General features: G+C 27.5%; 1 protein-coding gene across 1 annotated transcript in view; it reads right to left on the reverse strand.

The window, feature by feature from the left end:
* LOC107449843 (NAD(+) hydrolase sarm1) overlaps positions 1–23,211 on the reverse strand; it is a 70,988-nt gene that overhangs the window by 9,787 nt on the left and 37,990 nt on the right. Inside the window, exons 3-12 of the mRNA XM_087157276.1 lie at positions 22,513–22,725; positions 20,975–21,061; positions 19,281–19,656; positions 15,145–15,530; positions 13,514–13,843; positions 9,862–10,038; positions 5,604–5,728; positions 3,827–4,062; positions 2,254–2,359; positions 755–944 (exon numbers count right to left, since the gene is read on the reverse strand). Of these exons, the coding sequence (XP_087013402.1) occupies positions 755–944; positions 2,254–2,359; positions 3,827–4,062; positions 5,604–5,728; positions 9,862–10,038; positions 13,514–13,843; positions 15,145–15,530; positions 19,281–19,656; positions 20,975–21,061; positions 22,513–22,725 (2,226 nt within the window). The remainder of the gene's footprint in view (positions 1–754; positions 945–2,253; positions 2,360–3,826; positions 4,063–5,603; positions 5,729–9,861; positions 10,039–13,513; positions 13,844–15,144; positions 15,531–19,280; positions 19,657–20,974; positions 21,062–22,512; positions 22,726–23,211) is intronic.

A 23,211-nucleotide genomic window follows, 5' to 3' on the forward strand; every position in this document is an offset into this window, starting at 1 on the left:
GACACAATTTCTGAGAATTTTGTACAACATATAATTTTTTTATTGTTAATATTTACTGATAACTTGTTATATAACTGTAAATGATATAAAATATATTAAAAATTAATTTTAAACAAATTTCTTTACACATTATTTATTCTTTTACAATCGAGTCATTTTGAATGCTTTTGGGCAATACAGGTATACATAAATATTTATAAAGGGTTATTTGGTATTTACCGACAATGATATTACATATAATTTTTCTGAATATGAGATTTAATCTAAAAAGTGATCGACATCTTAACAGTAAGATTTTCCGAAAAAACTATATGAAAAAAACAAATAAGTACTCCCCATAAAGATGACTTGTATGATTATAATATAGATCAATCAAAAAATAAATATATTCTTGGTTAATATACAATATTTAAAATTTTAAATAGACAAAATAGATAAATTGTTAAGCATATATATGCATAAATTTCATTTCAGTTTTGAATTAAAATACTAAAATTCTCAAAATCGCAACAAAAACGTACAGATATGTATCGAAATAAAGAATTTAAATACATCATATGATGCGTTTAAATTCTTTTTTATATCGTGAAAAATATGTTATAACGTTGTAAATGTTATAACGTGAAAAATATTTTTCACGTTATAGCATTTTCTACAGCAATGAATAATTCATATCCTTCATTTAAAAATAATATATGATTTTTGTTTATAACATATAGTTTAAAATCAATTATAATGGATAAATTTTGCTTACTCTGTGAACCCAATCTTTGCACTCTGTATCATTGATGCATCGTTCCAGAGAATTGGCAGTGAGTACAAGAATAAAATGTTTGGCTTTACGAACACTGGTCAACAGGTTGTTGTCGAATTTGCCAGCTTCAAGTCTTTCTACGTCAATGAAGACTGAAAAACCACGTAGTTGTAAATGGACTTTCAATAAGCTGAAATAATAAAAAAATAAATAAATTTATTTTTAATAACATTTAACATTGACAAAATACTAAAGTCATCGTCCATAGTGTTCGAAATTTTACGGCGTGTTGAATAATATCGTTCAATTTACTGCAGCTTTAATGTGATGCTGTATTAAACCATATTATCATGATTCTTAACACTTTGTTAACCGATAAAATAGTTCAACATAGAATGTAGCATGCTTTAATTTAGCTCGTTATTTAGGTTTCAGTAACTTAACTCTATATCATGGTTCAATTTTGAACCAAATTTCCTGTAGCCTATTATTGATTAAGGATGAATTCTTGGCTTTAACTTTAAAGTTTATATGATGAAATACATCGCATTATAAGCTCAGCCGCAATTATCAGATTTATAAGTAAAATATTTTAATTTTATTTATTATTTAGATCAGTTTTCGAAATTTTCGAAGTAAAATAAATCTAATCATTTATGGAATATCATTTTGTGAAGTATATTATTTCTATATATTATTTTTAACGTACTACAATTTTATCTAGTACTATTCTATATAGAAAATAAATAGCTTAATATTTTTGTGAAAGAGCTAAAAAAATTCATTTTAATGAAAAACACAAACCCTGAATAGTCTAATTTTAATTTTAAAGTTTATATAATAAAATACATCGCATTATAAGCTCATCCGCAATTATCAAGTTTGTATGTAAAATATTTTAATTTTATTTATTATTTAGATCAGTTTTCGAAATTTTCGAATGTTAATTATGTTATAATTAACATTCATTGTTATAACATTACATGTTATAACAATGCATGTAACATTACATGTTATAATTAACTTGATGTGATGAAGTACGTGCTAAAAGCTCAATCGCAAATGCCAGGAATGTATGTAAGCAATTTGATTTAGACGAGTTTTAAAAGACGAACCTCAATCGCATAATTCATGAAAATGGACCTAGTTTATTCATTATTATAGAAAAATGTATTTTATTTAAGACTTGATGTCAAAAGTGCTATAAATAATTCTAAAATTAATAAAAGGAGAGAGTCACTTCTAACTAAAATTAAAATTGTTTAACTGCCACTTTCTTTTCTTTCTACCACTTTCTTTTCAGCTGGATACAGATAACTTACGGAAATTTCAAAAGCACTAAATTTTTTAAAAAGCATTTAACATCCTAATTTTAGAAAAGTTTCAAATGTTAACTTTTAAACTAGACTTTTAAAAATATTAATAATCAAAAAATATAGAACTTGTTTTAAAATCAATTGAAGTTTTAATAATGATTTCGTTCTAAATTATTAATTTACCTCGCCAGTTGAGAGCCATTTGATCGACGATAGCTGATAAATACATCTAAACTTTTGGGATTTAAGTCTTCTTCACATTCGTGACCTTCCCTGGTGCAATCCATGCCTTAAATAGAAAAGAAATTATTGTAACACAATCAAATGGAATTAGAAAAACGTTGGAAATAAATTTAATATTGAAAGTTCAATTTTAAAACAAAAATTTTCTGAATCTCCACCTAAACTTAAACAATAGGTTCATAACCTTTTTTGGTTAATCGCCTAGTTTGCAAGTAAGATTTTTTCCATCGTCTCTTAAAAACAGCTTTTATTTTATAGTAAATGCTCATAAACATTAATATATGTTTATTAAACAACTTGGAAAAAAAAGACTTTTTTTTCTTTAATTTCAATGTAGTAAATTTTTTGAAAATTCCTGTGGATCAATAATTTTATATTTGAACTTTTTTTAGTAAATTTTTTATGAAAGTAATCTTAGCATAAAAAATTTATTCACTGATAACTTTTAAGTAGTGCATAAAATGAACAAATGAACTTTTGAGCAAATTATTTTAAAAATTTATTACTATCGTAACATTATCAAATTAATTTGTTAAAAATTCAAAAAATAAATAAATAAATAAATAATATATATGTTGAAAAGGGAAAAAAAAAGTCACCACAAACTTCCTAGTAAAAAATTTTTTTTGTGTAAAACAGCAAACCAAGCAACTTTCACTATTAAAATTGACAGTTATCTTTTTTTTCTTCCTTCAATAAATTACTGAATGACTAACTGCTGTTATAACAAGTAATTTAAGCCGAGATAAATAAGTGTTGGTTTTTCGATGCAAAATAAAATTAATTTAAAGTATAAAATAAAGTAAAAAAGTTTCTTCTGTATGTAATTTTTAACACCTCTTCTACACAAAGCCTTCCTCCAGAGGTCTTGAACACCCATTGGAGTGGGAGGCGAAAGCTCTCACTTTGAGAAACAATGACTTACACATTTTTGAAAAATTGCTAAGATGGTGATCATAACAGAGAATTTTTAAAACAGAAAAACATTGCTATTGTTATCAAACAAACTAGTTTGCCGAATGAAAAGGGGAGGTGTTTCTAACAACTATTAACTTTCAACTTCTGATGTTTACAGTATCGCCTTCCGCAGAGAAATTATTAAAATAATTCCTTAAAATATCTTTAAAAAAAGTTTTTTTTTTACATATAAATATTAATTTGCAACTCGTAATGTGTGTACATTTTTCACTTTAATAAATTGCGAATTAATCAGCATAAATTAAAAGGAAATATTACTACCAAATTGCCCGAAATATTTCCTTATATGCAGATAAATTTTTTTGTTTATATACATTTGGATTCAAATGTTCTATAAAGTTTAGGACCGAATAAAAATAAGTTCGAATTCTGGTACAGGGTACAATATATATATATTTTTTAATTTTGCAGATTTGAATTTATATTTCGTAAAAACTTAATGTTTACACGTATTATGTTTCTCTTTATCGGAGTTAATTTCACCTTAATCTCATATATAAGTAAAAGAAAGAAAAAAAGAATCAATGTAACTAACCTTTGAGGGCTTGCAGCACTTTCATTCTGTGGATGCTGTTGATGATTCCACATTCTTCCGTTAACTGTTCTGGTGTTAATTCCTTGATATTGCCACAGTTTACTCCGCTCAATAACATTTGATAGGTATATTGACAGAATTCTGGTCCCAGATTTTGCAGAACAGCACTCAAACCTGAAGTATCTCGAGATGAATAGTCTGCCATACTCTTCAGCTGATTCAGCTCTCGTAGGAATCTGGAATTTCAAACACTATTTTAGAGATGATTATGGGAATTTCAAATACTATTTTAGAGATGATTATGGGAATTTCAAATACTATTTTAGAGATAATACGAATATCAAATACTATTTTAGAGATGATTGTTGAATTTTGAAATACTATTTTAGAGATGATTATGGGAATTTCAAATACTATTTTAGAGATGATTATGGGAATTTCAAATACTATTTTAGAGATGATTATTGAATTTTGAAATACTATTTTAGAGATGATAATGAGAATTTCAAATACTATTTAAGAGATGGTTATGGGAGTTTCAAACACTATATTAGAGATAATGGAAATTTGAAATACTATTTTTAGAGATGATTATGGGGATTTCAAATACTATTTTAGAGATGATTATGGGAATTTCAAATTATTCTTGTTTCAATAAAAAGGAAAAATATTAAAACATTAGAGACCATTCACCAATTATACAAAAATGTGTCAGAAAATAATGAGTTGGTACTGAAAAAAAAATTCGAACAAAATATTTTTTCGCAGTTTCGGAAGAACTAAAATCTCTAGAAATCAAGGAAAATCGGTAGTATTAATGATTTTGATAACTAATTTAGTACATTTTATAAATATATTTCTATATTTTTTAAAACTTCTAGCTTGAGCAACGCAAAATTATTTTCTTTTGATAAAACTGATATAACTAGTTAAAAGCTACCTAATATACTAACAATAATTGTGCTGAATAAAATTATTTAAAGAAAACGAACTGTAAAAAAAATTGTCTAAGGAAAAACAAAACTCTGGTAAAATTACCGTACTGTATGGTAATGACATTTCTGGTAAAAAATACCAGAATTCTGCTAATAGAAACCAAAATATACGGCATTTAAACCATTCATTTGATAATTTTTTCGTTCATACGGTAACGCTTTACCGCAAATCCTGGTTTTCAATGTAGTTCCGACCACACATTTAGTAACAAGTACGAAACTGAAAATTAAATTTAACCAAATAAATTATTTTCATGTCCTGCTCTGAGATATCATGACAAAAATATCAAGTTTTACCACATTCACTAAATTTTATCATATATTATAAACATATTTTATTGTTAATTTAACCAAAGCGCTTCGGTAAAAATTACAGAGCTTTTTGGTATTCCCATAGAGTCCGAAACACGGTAAATTTTATTGTATTCCGACTTTTTTGACCCTACTTTTTTTCTCGGTGAGGACACAATTTTCCCTTATTAAATGACTGATAATTATGCAAACGTTTATTTTAAAAGACTTTCAATTTAAGAAATTTGATATTAAATATTGATTTTGAGTTTCCTATAAGCCGCTAATTTTTTTATGTATAAAATTATAAAATTTTTTAAATTCTTAGTTTTAATTTGTATAGAAAAATTTTAAAATTAATTTGGAAAAACAATAAATTGCTTTTAAAATTCAGTAATCAAAAATATTAAATTAGTTACACACGTGTTATCCCATGCAATAACAATGCATCAACAATGAAGTCAAAAATTTAAGGAAGAATATTTTCTTACCTCTTTCTTAATATTCCGTTGATGATGCCTATATCTTCAGAAAGTGAAGTTTCTGTTAACTGTAAAAGTAAATCTCCATCCACTTTGCTGTTAAGAAACTCTTGGCTGTATCTCGAGAATCCAATCTGAAATAAAATAATTAAAAAAATCATTAAAAAAAAGAACTCTGTTAACCTCTGTTGGAACTCTGTTAAGTTTCATAATTTTTTTATAAAGTGCAAAATATTTTGATAATATTTTAATAGTTATGAATAATTTAAAACTTTCTTTTCGTTAGACATAAAAATAACCACTCAGCACATTACGAGATGAAAAAAAAAGTGGCGACTTAAATTAAATAAGCATCTAATTACCATTTTTTTTCCAAATCGTTTAATGATAGAAGTACAACAATCTGGAAAATTCGGGAATCGTTTAATGATAGAAGTACAACAATCTGAAATATTTTGGAATCGCTTAATGATAGGAGTACAACAATCTGGAAAATTCTGAAATCGCTTAATAATATAAGTATAACAATCTAGACTAAGTTCAAAATTTTGATACTTCAGAATCCACCAATCCGTGGTGGAAAGAATCACGTGAAAGCAGAGTTCTTTAATAATTCAGGCATTTCAAAGTTCATTCAAAGTATACATTAAATGTATTTTGTTTCCCCAAATAAAGCTCTTTAAAGTCAGTATGTTTAACTAAATTTTGTCACATATTCATAGCATTTTTATTTTTGAATTAACTTTTTCTCGCCGTAGATTGTTTCTAATATCAATTTCTTTTTTTAAAAAAAAATTATTATAATCCAAGCAGAAAAAGTTTGCAAAAAGTGGTTACTAAATGAAAAGGGACTATCAATATTGGTCATCAACTTTTGAGGAAAAAATGGCTTCTAGAGTTTACCGGCCACTGGCTATTAATTAAAAATTTAAATTCTCAGGACTAGTTTTTGTTTAAAACAAAATTTCGTATGATTACCTGCATTTATTTATCTATGAAAAAGTTTTCTTTTTAACGAATGCTTCATTTTTTTAGGGTTTCGAAAAATAAAAGCATTTTACAGTGGAATTGTGTTACAATTACTTGTCTTTACAATTAATTGTCGTGTAAGTTAAACTTAATCAAAGAAAAACACTCGAGTGCTAAAAATATTTGTAATTTTACTTAGCAAAAATAAAAATAGTTAAAATTCACAATAATTAATGCAAAATCCACCATTTTTGCTTCATTTTTAGGTATACAACTATGTCTAAATAAAAGCCCTTTAAAATAAACAATATCACTTATCATTGTTTAAAGAATGCTTCTTTCGACAAGATAACCTCTTTAAGATAAGATTTTCCCGCTCTCTACCACGATTTTTTCCAAAAATCAAATGTGCCAAAAGATTTGAAATATTCTAACAGCCCCATGTATTTCTCAATAATAGCCCGATATTTGCGATTAAACATAGTTTTCTTATCATTCCCAACGTTTATAATACTTTACTCACAAATATTATGTTTATCAGTCAATCTTAACCCCAGGAGATGGTGTGATTTTCATCCACGGGTTTTAAAATTAAATAGTAACATAAGTGCAGTTTAGAAAAAATAAATAAGTAAAAGATATTGTCTTAAATTTAATGCCTAATTTTAAATACAAAAATTAGGCAAAATGGTATATTTTTTATTTTTTGAGATTACGATTTTTCATCCACAAAATTTCGGATGTTAATGTAATACCAGAAAATATTATCGCAATAGTTTAACCAAAAGTGATTTTGATGCTCTTGATTTGTAGTGATTTTGAGCATTGAGTTTTATTTTTACTTTTTTGCAATTTTTAGACATTTTATAACACTGAAAATCAATTATTTATTTCCCTATGAAACCCGTCTATATAAAAACAATTTTGTATAAAGATTGAATTTTTAAGAATTTATTTTTAATTACAAAATGTATACACTTTACAAAGCTAAGTTAGATATAAAGACAAAATCGTAAATGTTATAATAATTTGTGAATAGTTCCCAAAAAACTGGAAAAAATGTCGCAGTTTTTTTTTTCTTAACATCTATAGAGCAAACAATACATGGTTATTTATTCACAGATAGAGAATAAATCCTGAAACAGTTCTAAAGTAATTCGCAAGTTGCGTGATCTTATTTCAAATTAAATTTTGTTTTAGTATAAAAAATTTTTTTTTTGCGCTTAACGGAACTTACAAGTAGCAGTAGCATTCTTTTGTAATAAACATACAAGATGCGTTGTTTATTACAAAAATGACAATAAGTAAAATAAAAAAAATTTCAGTAATAATAAATAAATAAAAAATTCAAATATTTTTCACGTAAATTATAATTTCACGTAAATTTATTCTTAACATTTTAATGTTCCTTAAAATTTATTTAACTAGTTTTAAAATAATTCTTTTGGTTTCAAAATTTAATTATCTTGATATTGTACTCATATAGCTCCTATTATTTGTAATTAACACTTTTAAACAAATTTTTAGTATTTTAAATCACGACTTTAATTAAAATACGCTTTATAGTTATTGATTAATTACTATCCAAATCTACACAAAAAAGTTTTTTAATGTAATTTTTTGCTGATAAATATTTAACTATAGCTTTATATTTGTTTAGATAAATTAAAGAGGGTTTTTTTTAATGAATATAAGTAAACAACTATGAAATTTCAGTTAAATATTTAACAACAAATGTTCTTTCCCATTTAAAAATTATAGCTTTATAATAGCTTTTTCAGTATTTTTCGGGGACTTAATTACGAACAATAGCATTAGAATTGTCATTTTACAGTGATAAACTCCAATAGGAACACACACCGTGAACTTAGAAACAAGGGTCCGAAAAATTATTCTCACGCTATTAAGACGGACATTCTTGTGGTGAAGGTAGGAAATAGTGAATAGGAGGGGTAATGCGAATTTTTGGAGTTCCGAATCCAATGACTAAAAATCCATACAATCTCCCTGGAAAATCAGGTGAAGAGTGTGGGGATAAAAATATGTATCGCTAATTTTTATTTTTAAAACAATCAAAGACGCCTCTAAAAATGCCTAAATATTTAATCCTTTTCTTTCCATATTTTCATCATATTGAAATAAAAATTAGTGCAAAATATGAGAATTTAATAATAATAAAAATGAACTAACTTAAAGACATAATTTTTTTTCAAAATATAAAACCAATTTAAATATGCTAGTCATTATTAATGGAACTTTGAAATTAGGTATAATAGCTCTAGTTTTAAAAATTAAGAAAACTTAGATAAATTATAAATGATTAAATCGTGTTTAGAAAATTATGTTTCTCTACCACCAAAATTTTTATAATGCAAAAATTCCCTTACTTAGGCAGTGTTTAAAAGTATTCGTGCGTTTTTTTAAAATAGTACAAACACTTTTAAGGATTCGGGCACCTATTATTATAACACTTATTTGACATAGAACTTTGTTTTGGCAATTCATACGATTATATGGGTGAAATGAATGGTTATTTAAAATATGTTTACTATATATAGTCAAAAATTGATATTATAAAAGTAAAGAACTTCTTTCGTTTGCCTCTTCTATTACATTTTATAGAAAAAAGAAAAGTATTTTAAGTATGCTAACATTTTAGTGAAATACATGGAAATAATGGCAAACATTATTAATATCATTACTATTTTATTGAAAAAAAAAGAACTATGCCTATAACTATTGTGTTAGTGGTTTTTATTGTCGTTTATAGTATTTTGAATGTCACGGTCGAAAATTTATATTTTATTTATATTTTTATTTTATATAATTATTTATCAAAATTTATTATTCAATTTTTTTAGGTTATTATAATTGCTAGGGTAATTGCTGGTAACTTTTATTGGGTTAAAAAAATCAAAATATTTAATAATAATTGTTTCATTGCCGTTAAATTGTTTAGATCATAGAGATAATCATCTTGAGTGCTTCATGAAATAATTCTGAGAGAGAGAGGGAGATTTAATTGGTGTTCAAATTTATCCCCAATCGCTTAAAATATAATGATAACTAGAGAGGGATACTCATTATAAATTAATTTACAATATAATAATAAATGTAAGAGAGATTTTTTTCATTTTCTTTAAAATATATTGAGAAATACAAATGCAATTATTATCGAGATTTTTATTGGCAATTCATAATATACTAATAAACACTGTTTTCGCATATTTTATGTTTTAAAATAATTCAAAGAGTTAGGTTAAGTGTACAAATTATTCGAAATGTAACAAAAATTTACCTGTTTCACCCATTCTACCACATCTTCTACCGTCCAGAGAGGCACCTGCTGAGAAAGCTTATGAGGTATTTGCTCTCCTATCAGATGCAAAGCCTGAGCAGCATATTTTGATGCAATAGCATTTGGCGAACTGGCAACTTTCTTCAAGGCACTCACCACGCCAATATCATGGAAAACCTATGTATATGAAAAAAAAATTGTTAAAAAAATAAAATAAAAGTGATATTTAATCCAATGATTTTCAAGCAGATGTATTACTATGATATAAAAAGCGCTTTCACATAATTAAGTACTGCATACATAAAATAAATGAATATTTTCTTCTGTTGACAACCACTTAAGCTTTGAAATGACTTTGACTTAAGATTCAAATATCTATATTTCTATTACTAATAAGATGTCTTATGGTAGACAAAACTAATATCATCATCAAAAGGATAAAACATTTGTACTATCACTTTTTACTTTTTAGGAAAAAGAAATGGCCCTTTTAGAAAAAGCTGGACACAAATGGATTAAAGTAACACAATTTTCATTCTTACCTTTGAAAGTAACTTCAACTTTTTCTTGCTTTTATGACTTCTGAAATCAGAGCCCAAGTTTTCGCACATTTTTTAAGTGATGCTTTTCAGATTAAGATACTATATTTTTTTGCTTTTACATTCATTAAGTTCGATAAGATTTTCTTCTGGTTTCTTTATCTCCGTAGAAGAAGACTTCAGAACTCAATTATATTGATACCAATTTGTTGTCAAACACAGCACTTGCATACTCAAATAAAAGCCTGTGTTCGAGTTCAATCAACACTTTTAACTTTGTTGACACACCGTATCAGAAGCAATGGGATCCACTCAAAGGATTTTTTTTTTTGAATTTTAGTTATTTATTTTGTACCATAGATTTGGAAAAGCTTATCAGTAGGAATGCATAATAAAAATTGTCATTATCTCAAATTTGGATGACAGATTTTACTTTATTAAAAAAAATAGATGAATAATTAATAACAGTAACTTTTAATTAATATTTATAATTGCAACTTTAAAATTCGGCAACGGCTGGTCTCAAAATAAGCTTAAAAGTTGACATTTGATATTCTTAATAAAAACAAAGAACTGCTCCCAAAATACGAAGCTTAAAATGCGGCTTTAAATATTCTTTATAAGAACAAAGAACTAGTCTCAAAACTAAATGTTTAAAACACGGCTTCTAATATTCTTTACAAGAACAAATAACTAGTCTCAAAATAAATGTTTAAAACACGGCTTCTAATATTCTTTACAAGAACAAACAACTAGTCTCAAAACAAAATGTTTAAAACACGCCTTCTAATATTCTTTACAAGAACAAACAACTAGTCTCAAAACAAAATGTTTAAAACACGGCTTCTAATATTCTTTACAAGAGCAAACAGCTGGTTTCAAAACTGTAAGTTTAAAACACGGCTTCTGATAACAAACAAGATAGAAGATAAGCACAAACAACTAATCTTCAGAGCATACAACAAATTGTTAAATTGAGGTGCCAAAAAGTTATTGACCACGACAGTATCTAATGACCCCATACAGAAAGAAGAGTAACCAATAGGCATTACAAGAAATTAACTGACCAATAGCCTGTGCCAGAGGGAATAGCCACTAATACCGACTCAAGAATCGAAACCAACAAGCTCAAGCGTGCACGGCAGGAGATCAAAACCTCTGCAAGACAGGAAATTCCAAAACCTTTGAGGCAGCTGAGAACCATTGTGGCACACTCTACAATTCTAACTACTCTTTCTTAGAGTGTAATGCTATTTTAGTTTAACTAGTGTTTGTTCTAAAGCTTTTTTCTAACACAAGAAGCAATAGAGAACACGCATAATACAACAAGTGAACATTTTTTGAAAATTTAATTTTTTATCAGGAAGTTAAATTTTAAATAATAACTATTTCTAAACAGTGAATTCCATTTCAGATTTTCTGTTTTAATAGTTTATGTTCCAGATTTTCTGTTTTAATAGTTTAATAGCTATTTCAAACTTCAAAAACGATTCCATTTAGTTGTGATTACCAAATTTTAGCATGTTAATCACGGCAAACCACAGTCCGTATTTTCAAAAAACTTAATATTAAATAATTTGTATCATAATCACTTTAGACTTAAAACAAGTTTTTATGACACTTAACCATTGAATCTTAAAATGCCAAGAACCTAAACATAGAATTTTAGTAAAACAATTCTATTTTACTTTCTAATACTTTCACATGCACGATAATTACATAATCAATTAACAGAAAGTACAAAACATTTTCACGCATTTTATTTATACTAAATTTGGGAATTTTGGAAGAAAAAAAAAGAGTGAAAAGTTTAGAAAACTGCCGTATAGCTCATAACACTGCAAATATTGACACACATTAAAAAATATGTTTGGTATAAAACTTTCCAAATCAAGTTGGCAGTTAAATCCTTAGAAATAAAATATTTACAATAAACTGTTAAACTGTCGAGGAATTCGGTGTAAACAGCTGTGGTCTTTTACAGTTAAAATGATTTGTAGGCACTATACAAATAATTATCTATTTATGTTTCATAACAGTGGAATGGATCGGAATTTTCCTAATAAAATATAAAAACGGCTTTCAAATTTTTTTTCCTTCAATATTTGATTAATCAGAAAGCTTAAAGGAAAAGTTGTAATGTTTTAAAAAATTTTATGATTGTATGTAAAAATCTTTTACAATTTCATCAAATACTAAATAAATGTCAATACTCTAAACAGAGTTCAAAAATTAAACCAATTACAAAGAGACGACTAGTTTTATTTTCCAGAAAAACAATAAAATTATTACATGATAAAGGGCCTTCTATTAAAAGAATCGCATTCCATTTATTATTTACTTAACTGACACAAAAGTAGTTTTCGAAACTTTAAAAATGCACTAAAAACATAATTCGTTGTAACTGACCAGAAATAGAATTATGGATATTTAACCTTTAAAGATTCTTTTATAAATCTAGTTTTTTTTTTAAACAAAAAATAAAAAATATTATTCCGAGATTTGATTGCAGTGGATAATACCTTAAGTTTCTAAATCATTTCTTTAAAAATTAAAAACGAAAATATTTTTCAACGGCAAATTTGTTTTAATAATGAACAATCTAACTTGTGAGTTGTAATTAAGAAAAAGCACAAAATAACACATAAAAACACACTGTACTATAGTTTTAGTTCAATAAACAAAAACCTTCTTCAGTGTCGAAACGCAGAATCATTCTTTGTTTCGACAGTGAATAAGGATCTTTTTTATCGAACCTAAACTGCAGTATTACATTCTAAAGAATTCCGGTAAAAAGTACCGACACTCATTGTACCGGTACTTTTTACCGTAAAGTTCATTTTAATCGGAACGTGTTACGGAACAAAAATCTTATATACCGTAATTTTTACAGTAAAATCACTGAATATCGTTTGAAAAATTACGGTAGATTTTACCGTAAAAAATGGATTTTACGGTAAAATGAATTTTACGGATGATGCACCTAAAGTGCCGGTACTTTATACCATAATTTGATCCGGAATTTCTCCCAATCTATGTGTGCTTATGTGATATTATTTATGCTCTTTCACATTGTTTATCTTCATGGAAATCTGCAAGACGTTAGTACTCACATTTGTATTATTCTGCTTCTTCTTGATACCAGCTTCCATAGCAAAGTGGAATGCGGCCAGACTCCTGGCTTCCTCTCTTTTGCTATCAAGGACAGGGACCAATTTCAAGAGCCAATTTTTGGATTGTCCGTGAACGTGGGCAACTGTACTTTGTGCAAATTCATCCGGTGTATGCGTTGTGACGAATGGTTCGACTAAATCTAAGGTCCCAGAACGTAAAACAGCAGCTTCTATCTCTTTATTTGCAACTAGGGCTGCGATGGCTAAGCAGGCATAGTATTTAATATTGTCGTCAGTATGAAACGCAAGTGGGAAGAGCCATTCAGAAGCCTAAAATGGATCATATCTGTTTAAGAATTAAAAAGCAAATAATAATTAGTTATTAATCAATATTTGCCAAACTTGTTCTCAGTTTATAATGTTGGGTTATAATGATAAATTATTTTACATATTTCGAACAAAAATGTAATTTATTTACTATTAAATCATTTGGGAAAAAAATATTTGCTCAAAAAAAAAATTAGTGCAAGTTTCTTTAAAAATTATTAAAATATTGCTTTTCACTGGTAAACACGGTATAGGAAAAAATCTTGCACACAAGAAACTTTGTGATAAGTTATTTTTTTTGCAAATATGAACTGAGACAATTTGAATCAATATGAGCAAAACAATGTGTAAAATAGTTACGAATTCACTAAAAATCAAGTAGAAATGCTAATAAAAAAATGAAATCCAGTAAATATAGTAAATTGAAAAAGTTTATTTTAAGATTTAATAGTTAAATATAATTATTCCCTCACCGGTTTATTACACTTATTTATTTACAACATACCTGTTAAAATCTATCACATTATAATGATAAGACAAATAATTATAGATTTTGTAAAAGAAAATTGCCTTAAAAAATTTTTAAAATGTGCACTTACACAGCACAAAAGAACCTGTAAATAAAAATATAAATTTTGTAAAAACTAGCTACAAGAATTTAAATCCTAATTTTTTTATAATTTTAAATTTCAAATTGAGTTTCCAATTTGAAAATATTTTAAATTCCAAATCAAGATTCGAATTATTTATAATTTTAAATGAGGGTCCTAATGTGTTAAAAAACGTGTACTCATATAGCACAAAGTACCTGGAAGCAAAAGTATAACTTTTGAAAATGTTACCTATAAGAATTTAAATACTAATTTGCTGTAATCTTAAATTCAAATTCAAGATTCTAATTTATTGTAGTTTCAACATTAGAAAGACTGAAATTTAGTATATACCTATATTACCCAAAAGCAGTTAAAATGACTGGATTGTAGAAGAATAAATAATGTGTAAAGGAATTTGTTTAAAATTATTTTTTAATATTTTTCCATTATTTACAGTTATGTAACAAGTTATTAGTAAATATTAACAATAAAAAAATTATATGTTGTACAAAATTCTAAGAAATTATATACATCATTGTTTTTTTATTTGAAATTAGAAGCAGTCAAAATGACTTCCTTAGTGTTACATTTTGAGATTCTGATTTGCTTAATCTTAAATTTGTATTGTGGATCTTAATTTCCCAGCATCTTTTAGAGCTTAAAATGAATAAAAATAAATTAGAAAGTCGCAAGATATAATTAAATATTCACCTTATGTTGTATCATGGCCTCTTGGTTTTCAGGGCCACCATGAAGAGATAAATTTGCTAAAGCTGCTGCACAATGCCTTAAAGTTTCTACATCACAGTTCCTGCATTCGTACAAAATAGCTTTAAGTCCACCTAAACGAATCACTTCATGACATGTGCGTTCTGAATTTTTGAAAAGATGTTCCAATATTCCCATTCCAATCCTGGATTTTTCGACACTCGATGATTTGGAACATTCGCAGGCCACACGGACTACCGTGGCCAGACCATGCTTGACAACGTATTCTCTATTTTCGGTTGTAAGGGCTTGTTCTAGCAGACGGGCACTTTCAAACTGCAAGACACTGTCTTCTGAGTTAAAATGTTTCAGCAATATATCTAGAACACCTGAAAGTTGGTACGGTTAAAATTAGTGTCTAATTCGTATGAACAGTTAATGCAAATAACTTGAAATAAATAACAAAACATAGTAATATGCATGAAACTGAATTATCGTAATTCAAAAATTTGAGTAAGCTAATTTAAATTTTATTTTTTAAAAGAAAAAAAAATTGTAAAATACTTCACTATTTCCTTTTAGATGTCAAATAATAATAATAAATATAGCGAAATGAATTTTTTTTTTTAAGTTTAAAGCAGTGAAATATATTTCAGATTATCAAAATTTTATAACAAGCCTAAAATAAATTTAATTTTAAAAAAAAAATACGACAGGCGAAAATCCTCAAATTTTGTCAACATACACAAATGTCCTTAAAACTATTTAAACACAAGTACTTTTTGGCAAAGTTAGTAATAGTTTAAGCTTGAAGTAGTGGAATATATTTCAGAATATCAAAATTTTATAACTGCCTAAAATAAATACGACGAAAGAAAATCTTCAAATTATGTTATCATACTCACATGTCCTTAAAATTATGCAAACATAAATATCTAAAGTTTAATATCTTTTGTAGAAAATGTGCATAATTATCCAGAATAAGAAGGCTAATTATTATTAAGCAATTTTATAATAAGACAGTAATGATGTTTTAATTGCAAGCTAACAATTTCTGTTATAATTAAACTCACTTGACACTTTATTAGTAAAAACCAAAGCTTTTTATTATTATTTATTCATTTATTTTTGTCTATTTATATTTATTCATAAATCCAACCCGTTATAAAATAACCAAAACGACAAAATCACAAAAAAATATTTTATTAATTTAAATACAAAGTAAACTTTCGTTAAAAATTAGGAAAATATTAACATACTTGAATGAATTAAAAACTACATACATTCTAACTACATAATACCATTGGATAAAGGCTAACACGATAAGACTTCAATTTCCTCAAAATATTTAAAGTAAAACATCTACTCTTTCTCAAAAAACAAATTTGAACGATCAGTTTTATAACGCTTAAGGTTAAACAGTTAATTAAAAACTTCAGTAAATCATCGAAATTCATATTGAAAGAATAGTATTTAAAACTCTTTGTCACACAAATGCAGAAAATGATGTGATTTCTGGCAGAGATAGTTTTAAAATGAGAGCAGAGTCCACGTTTTAGAAAAGAAAAAAAGACGTTAAACATGATTCGACATATTACGCTGCGATTTCATCAGAAAGTGTGCTTGTTTTGTTTTCCTGTTAATTTTTTTATCTCTTGCTTCAAATGATTAGATCACCTTATAGATACAAGGTTTAAACATCTTTAAAACAATTAAGAAAACTCTTCTCTCGTTATCTCTTACATCGAGCATTCACTTACTTATCTATTACGCAAAAGATAAAACGAACACTAAAGTAAGAATTAAAATTGTAATTAGAGGTTTGAATTGCTCATTACACATTAATTGCATTTGCACAAGATAACTTTTCCTTTACTAAGACTACTTCTATTTCAAAATTAAGAGAAACGCGATTAATGTTATTTATTATATTTGTATAGATTTACATTAAAAAAATAACTTCTTTTTGTAAAAAATAAATTAATTAAATAACAATTAAGAGGAATGTAGATAAATGTTGCATATTATAATTTTAAATCATTTCCCTTCAATAGACAACTTTTTGACCAATTTGTTTATTAATCCTTTGAAAAAAATAACAGATCTGCCTAATAAAGAGGAACGCAGTTAAATGTTGCTTAATATAATTTTTTTTGTCCGATTTGCTTACTTTTATTTTGTAAAACTTATAGAGCTTTCAAGAATAAAAAGAATTCCTCTAAATGCTGCTTGACATAATTTTATTTTTATTACCATTAAAAATACAAATTTTTCGACCAATTTATTTGCGCTTATTTTGTAAAAATAACTTCATTTTCAAAAATAAGAGAAACGCATTTGAATGTTGCTTAACATAGTTTGATGTTATTAACATTAAAAATATCAATTTTTCGACTAATTTATTTACGTTTATTATGTAAAAATAACTTATATTTCAAAATAAAGAAAATCACAGTTAAATGTTGTTTAATATAATTTAATATTTTCATTAAAAAAGTATTCTTTGATGGATTTGCTTGCCTTTATTTTTTAAATAAATAAATAAAAATAAATAAATAAAAGCTTTTAGAATTAAGAAGAACGCTGTTAAATGCGGCTTAACATAATTTAATATTATTACCATTGAAAAAAAAATAATTTTTTGACCAATTTATTCACTTTTAATTTGTAAAAATAACTTCTATTTCAAAACATACAAGATCGCATTTAAATATTGCTTATTATTACTCTATACTATTTTTAGTTTTATTATAGGGAAGTAGATTGAATGCAGCTCTTATTGTAAATGGTTTTTTTTATAGTTTCTCCACTTAACATTTTTTAACCTAAAGAGGTTATGTGGCTAGACAGAGATAAACTAAGTAAACTTATCACTTACAAACACAAACATTTTCTTTATTTAAAAGAAAATTTAAAGGGAAAAAAAAATTAAAAATGTATTTAGTCTATCCATTTCTGTAAGTACACACACCATTTTTATTTCATGTTAAATCTTGCCCTTTTAGACTACAGTTCAGTTCGGATTGATTAAATGTAGAGTTTAACGCTACAGATGCGGAATCCTACTTCATTGCACCAAGCAAAAACGATATTTTGCTCTGTAAGCTGATCAAATGGTGTAATAAGCAAAATCTGTCGAGAAAAAAGATCTCTAGATTTAAATATTTTCTTGGATGGAAAAAGGAAAATTTTATATTTTGTACCCATTTTAAAATGCATTGTAAAAAGGTATATATTTTTCAATGCTAATTTTAATTTGAGCAATTTCAAAAGTCAAATTTGAATTTAGAGGTGGTCCAATCCTCTCGCATTTTTTACATTAAAATATTGCTTTCTAAATCCTCCTTTTTTGATGAAACAAAAATTCTACCACTGATTTGCTTTATATATAAAATCGCTTATAAATTAAAAGGGTTGGAAATATATTCTCTAACATTATAACATAAGCTGCTACAAATTCGTTCAAGTTATTTCGCATTGGAATCTGCACACAAGTAATATCTACTTTTCACAAGGATTGTTATCATCCAGAAATTATTCAATTCCTTGTTACAATTATTAAATAAATTAATTATTAAATAAATTAATTATTAAATCCCTTGACTGCGAATGAGTGAGTAGCTCGCAAATTACCGAAGTGTGATTGCGTATCTCACTAGTCAAACTGTGGCCTTTTTATTTATCTGGTTGTTGTTATAATTCATTTACGTCTCACTAGAGCTGCACAATGGGCTTTTGGCGACGGTCTGGGAAACATCCCTGAGGATGATCCGAAGACATGCCATCACAATTTTGATCCTCCGCAGAGGGGATGGCACCCCCGCTTCGGTAGCCCGACGACCTGCACGCGAAGTCGAGCATTTTACGGTATAAAAGTTTAATGAGGACCAATACCGCACACGCTTGGTCCCCACACAGACTTATCCAAGTGGTCACCCACCCGCACACTGACCTCAGCCAGTGATGCTCTGCTGGGAACCGTGTCTTAACGATCAGTCCACTGCGGGACTTCATTTATCATGACGAAAATGCTTCGAAATACCCCCTTAATATTTTGGATTTTTTTAAATTTAAATTTGAAAGATAAATTTTCTTGTTTAATCAATAAATCTTATCTAAGTAAATCACATTTAACTGACCATTGGTTAAAAGGCTTCTACAAAGACTGGATCCCAGGTCGTATCCAATAGTACTGACTGCCCAAGACTTCCTGATGAGATCGTTCATAGCACCCAAAACTTCCATCTCCATTTTGCGTGTGGATGTTGGGACCACTGCCCAGTCGCCGCAATCAATCGTGTCCAATCTGTCTAGTTTTTCATTTGTACCTTTGAGACACACACCCAGGGCATCCATTCTGGCAATTATTCTGCCCATGGCAAGTTCCAACTCGGGGGACTCTCCACCTCTTCTCAGCAACTCAAGGTCCTCATGGATCTTGTCTGCAAGGGGTTTGGGAGACTGGGGGAGGCGGCAGGGACTCATCGGCGAGCCACACTTAGAGCGCTGAAACACCTGAAGAAAGAAATATAAAGCAAACAATTATAAAAGAATAACATTGTTTCACGAAACTTATACAAAATAATGTGGGAAACACTTGAAAAAAAAATTGGTAATTAATGATATCATCAAAAGGCAAACAATTTGTGGGAAATTATTTCATGTACTTGACTTTAAATAGTTCTTTTATTCGATTTAATTCTGAATTTAAAACACATACTTTTTGTTCCAATGGCAATTTTTTTTAATTTTATAGACTTTACTCAACGCATTTGGTAAATCTCAGAAGCATCAGTTAGTCACAGAACTTCCGTTCTGTTCTATTTTATTTTTGTGTTATTTTGTAACCTTCTAGATCGTTTCGGACTGATATATTTGAAATTTGGATTGAAAAAGGCACAATTATATATATACTATCAACCTCAATTATATATTTATTTACTTAAATCAATCAAAGTGGGGGGGGGGGGAGATAACTGAGTTTTTTCTAACATCACTTCCGCCATATATTTTCTGAACTATTGTAGGAAATAAATTATTGTTACTAATAACTAATTTTGATTATTGATTAAAGAGACTATTTATTAGAGAAACCCAGAATTTAAAAATAAATAAAAATTATTTAAAAAAGAGGAAAATTATTTTGAAACGATTCTATATGGTTTTGAAATAATTTACGCAAATTACCAGCAAATATTTTTTAGGGGAAAAATATTTTAAATAAGCCATAATAACACTTTTAGCCATATAATACGCACTCTGAAAAAAGTCAATTCAAAGTTGAACCATACTATTAAGGAAATTTCTTGAAACCATAATTAACCATGTAAAATTTGAACCAACTTATCTATGTCCTCAAGATTATTTCAACTGAACATTTCATTAAGATTGCAGCGATTTTGCAATATTACCATGGTACAATATGGGAAATAAATTCAAAAACTTTCATTTCATTTCTATATTCAGCTAATTGTTGTAACTATTCTAATGTAATTACTTAGAGCTAGCCAAGGCTGGATTTGCCCTAAATATTAAATTAACGGAAATATTTAAGGGAAAAATCATTTCAAAATTGTAACAAAATATGCATGTGCTTTTGATATTTTTTAAATAGAATGTTCTGTGCTTAGTTAAGAGATAGCAATATATTAACGTTAGAACAACGTTAGGAAGATTTGACCGAAAATTTCAAATTGCAGTAACATGTGTTTACATTTTTGAAAAAATATCAAGAGGTAAAAAAATGCATGTTATATAAATTTAATTTTGAAACCTTTCTTGGCTACGGCGCTTTATCTCTAAAAATTCAAGGGGAAATGTTTTTATAACTTACTTTTGATTCGCTCGTCGAGGCTTGGTGGAGATTTTGCGCCGACTGGGATGAAGTCTTTGTACTGGATGCTTTAGTGATTGTAGTAACCTTTAAACCAAACCAAATTTGTACACCATTTCACTAAAACACAAACTACACACCATGTTTTGCAACTAGGCACATTAGCATGAAATTTAAAATACTGCAAAATATTTTTTTTTAAAAATCTAATCAATTCATTAAAAAATTGCTAAAATTCTACAAAAAACTAGTTACAACAATCAACAATGAATAAATCATCAAGAAATTAAAATTTCTTGTGTATTTAAGGAAACTGAAACTGAAAGTAATCCACTATAACTTCTTAGATTGACTTCCGCGTGAGCTATTTTATGAATGGCTGCGAGGAAGCGGAACTCGTGACATAAAAAACCTAAACGCAAATCACCTAATGATGGAATATGGCTTGTCGAAGAAAGTACTCTCAGATAAGATATTGTTTCATATTTTTTTCGCGATAAGCTTTAAAAAGCATTGCCGTAATAAAGCCACGTTGATTTAATTCGTCCTCTTTCGCCTGGTTCGCTAACATTTATTTTAAAAATTTTGCGATATCTTTACTGTTCGAGTTCATGATTATGCAATAGTTTCTGGTGAATTGTTTTCGAAAGGGATAAAAATAACTTTTCAAAAAACAGAGTTGATAGTTTCATTTGTGTGATATTTTCTAGTTTATATAACTTTCAAGTGTTTCTTAATGAGAGCGTCATTTTTTTCTTTGAATCAATACTTTTGTGTAGCTTATGCCGAAAAAAAAAGCACAACGAACTAAAAAGTAGTCGTGAATTGATGAAGATTTTCATTTTCAGGATCAAATCAGAGGGGAATCTGTTATGTTTTATTGAAGCTTTTATCAATATTGATTGAGCCCACTTTCTGAGGTGAACACTGGTGTTTTATTTTAAGGTTTTATTTTTAGGTTTTATTTCTGAGGTTTTATTTTAACTGGAACTTTATTTGTGCCACTTATGCTAAAACATATCAGGTGAAAATAAGTTCAATGGACCAAAAAGTAGTCACCATATCGTGAAATGATGAAGATTTTCCTTTTCAGGTTCAAACTAGAGTGGAATCTGTATTGTTTTGATTGTTGGCAGGTAAGAGTAAGACTTCTTTCTAAATTGCAAGTTTCTGATTGGCGAAATGTATAAATCCCTAATACGCAAACTGTTCCCACCATACCCATTTTAATTTGTCAAAAGTCATATTTTATAAGGTTTTGTGGTTCCTTACCCAATAAAACTTGAGTTGACAATTTAAATAACAAAAAAAAATGGGTATCTTTCAAAAAGAAAGAGAATTGTCAAGAACTGAAGCTGGAGAGATGGATTTTGCTTATTTTTTACATATATAGTCCGCCATATTAAAATATTGCGTTTTTTCTTTTGGAAGTGTGGCGTAAATAACTTTCGATCTAATAATCAGAAATCGACATTTTTTCCCTGTAATTTGCAGAAAAAATTTACAAAAAATAAATTGTACGGAAATACTCCACTCACTTTTGACAATGATGATAATGATGAAGAAATATCATTTAAAACTTTCTTTTTGGTGAAGAAACCTCGTTTGTTTTCTGAACTGGACATAGTTTCCGTTGACGATGTCCTGGAGGAATGACGGATGAAATCTCTGCTCTTGTGCTCAACTCTGATGTCTCCTTCCGAAGAGTTCAGATACTGAGAGAGCGAAGATGTCCTATCCGGTTTCAGTTCCTGCAACAACCACGTTAATTGTTAACATACTAGTTAATTTAGACACAGAGTTTGCTTGGTGTTAATTACACACTAATAATTCAACCTTAGCGTCTGAAAATTCATTAAAAAAAGAATCTCATGTTCTATCGAAAATGTAGTTTTATGTTCAGCACTTAAAGCTTGTATCATTGATTTAAACTTAATTTTGAGTCATATTTTTTTATCTTTTAATCAAAACCATTAGAAAACCAATGGTGCAGTAGGATTCTAACAAAAATAGATAAACTATTTTTTGGCTAAAGCTTAGATAACTGCTTTTAGTTGGCAAAAATCATTGCAGTTACAATGTGAAAACTAGTAGATAAAAAATTTTTATGTCTAGATTAGAAAAAAAAACGATAGATACATCAGGCCATAAATGTAATTAGAAGTATTAACTGAGATTATTCATGAACAATATATTAAATAAGACTATTCTATCAAGGAATATATATTAAGTTATAT

The sequence above is a fragment of the Parasteatoda tepidariorum genome, chromosome 2, assembly GCF_982258835.1.
Source record: "Parasteatoda tepidariorum strain Cologne lab strain chromosome 2, Ptep-v5.0, whole genome shotgun sequence".
NCBI classification, from domain to species: domain Eukaryota; kingdom Metazoa; phylum Arthropoda; class Arachnida; order Araneae; family Theridiidae; genus Parasteatoda; species Parasteatoda tepidariorum.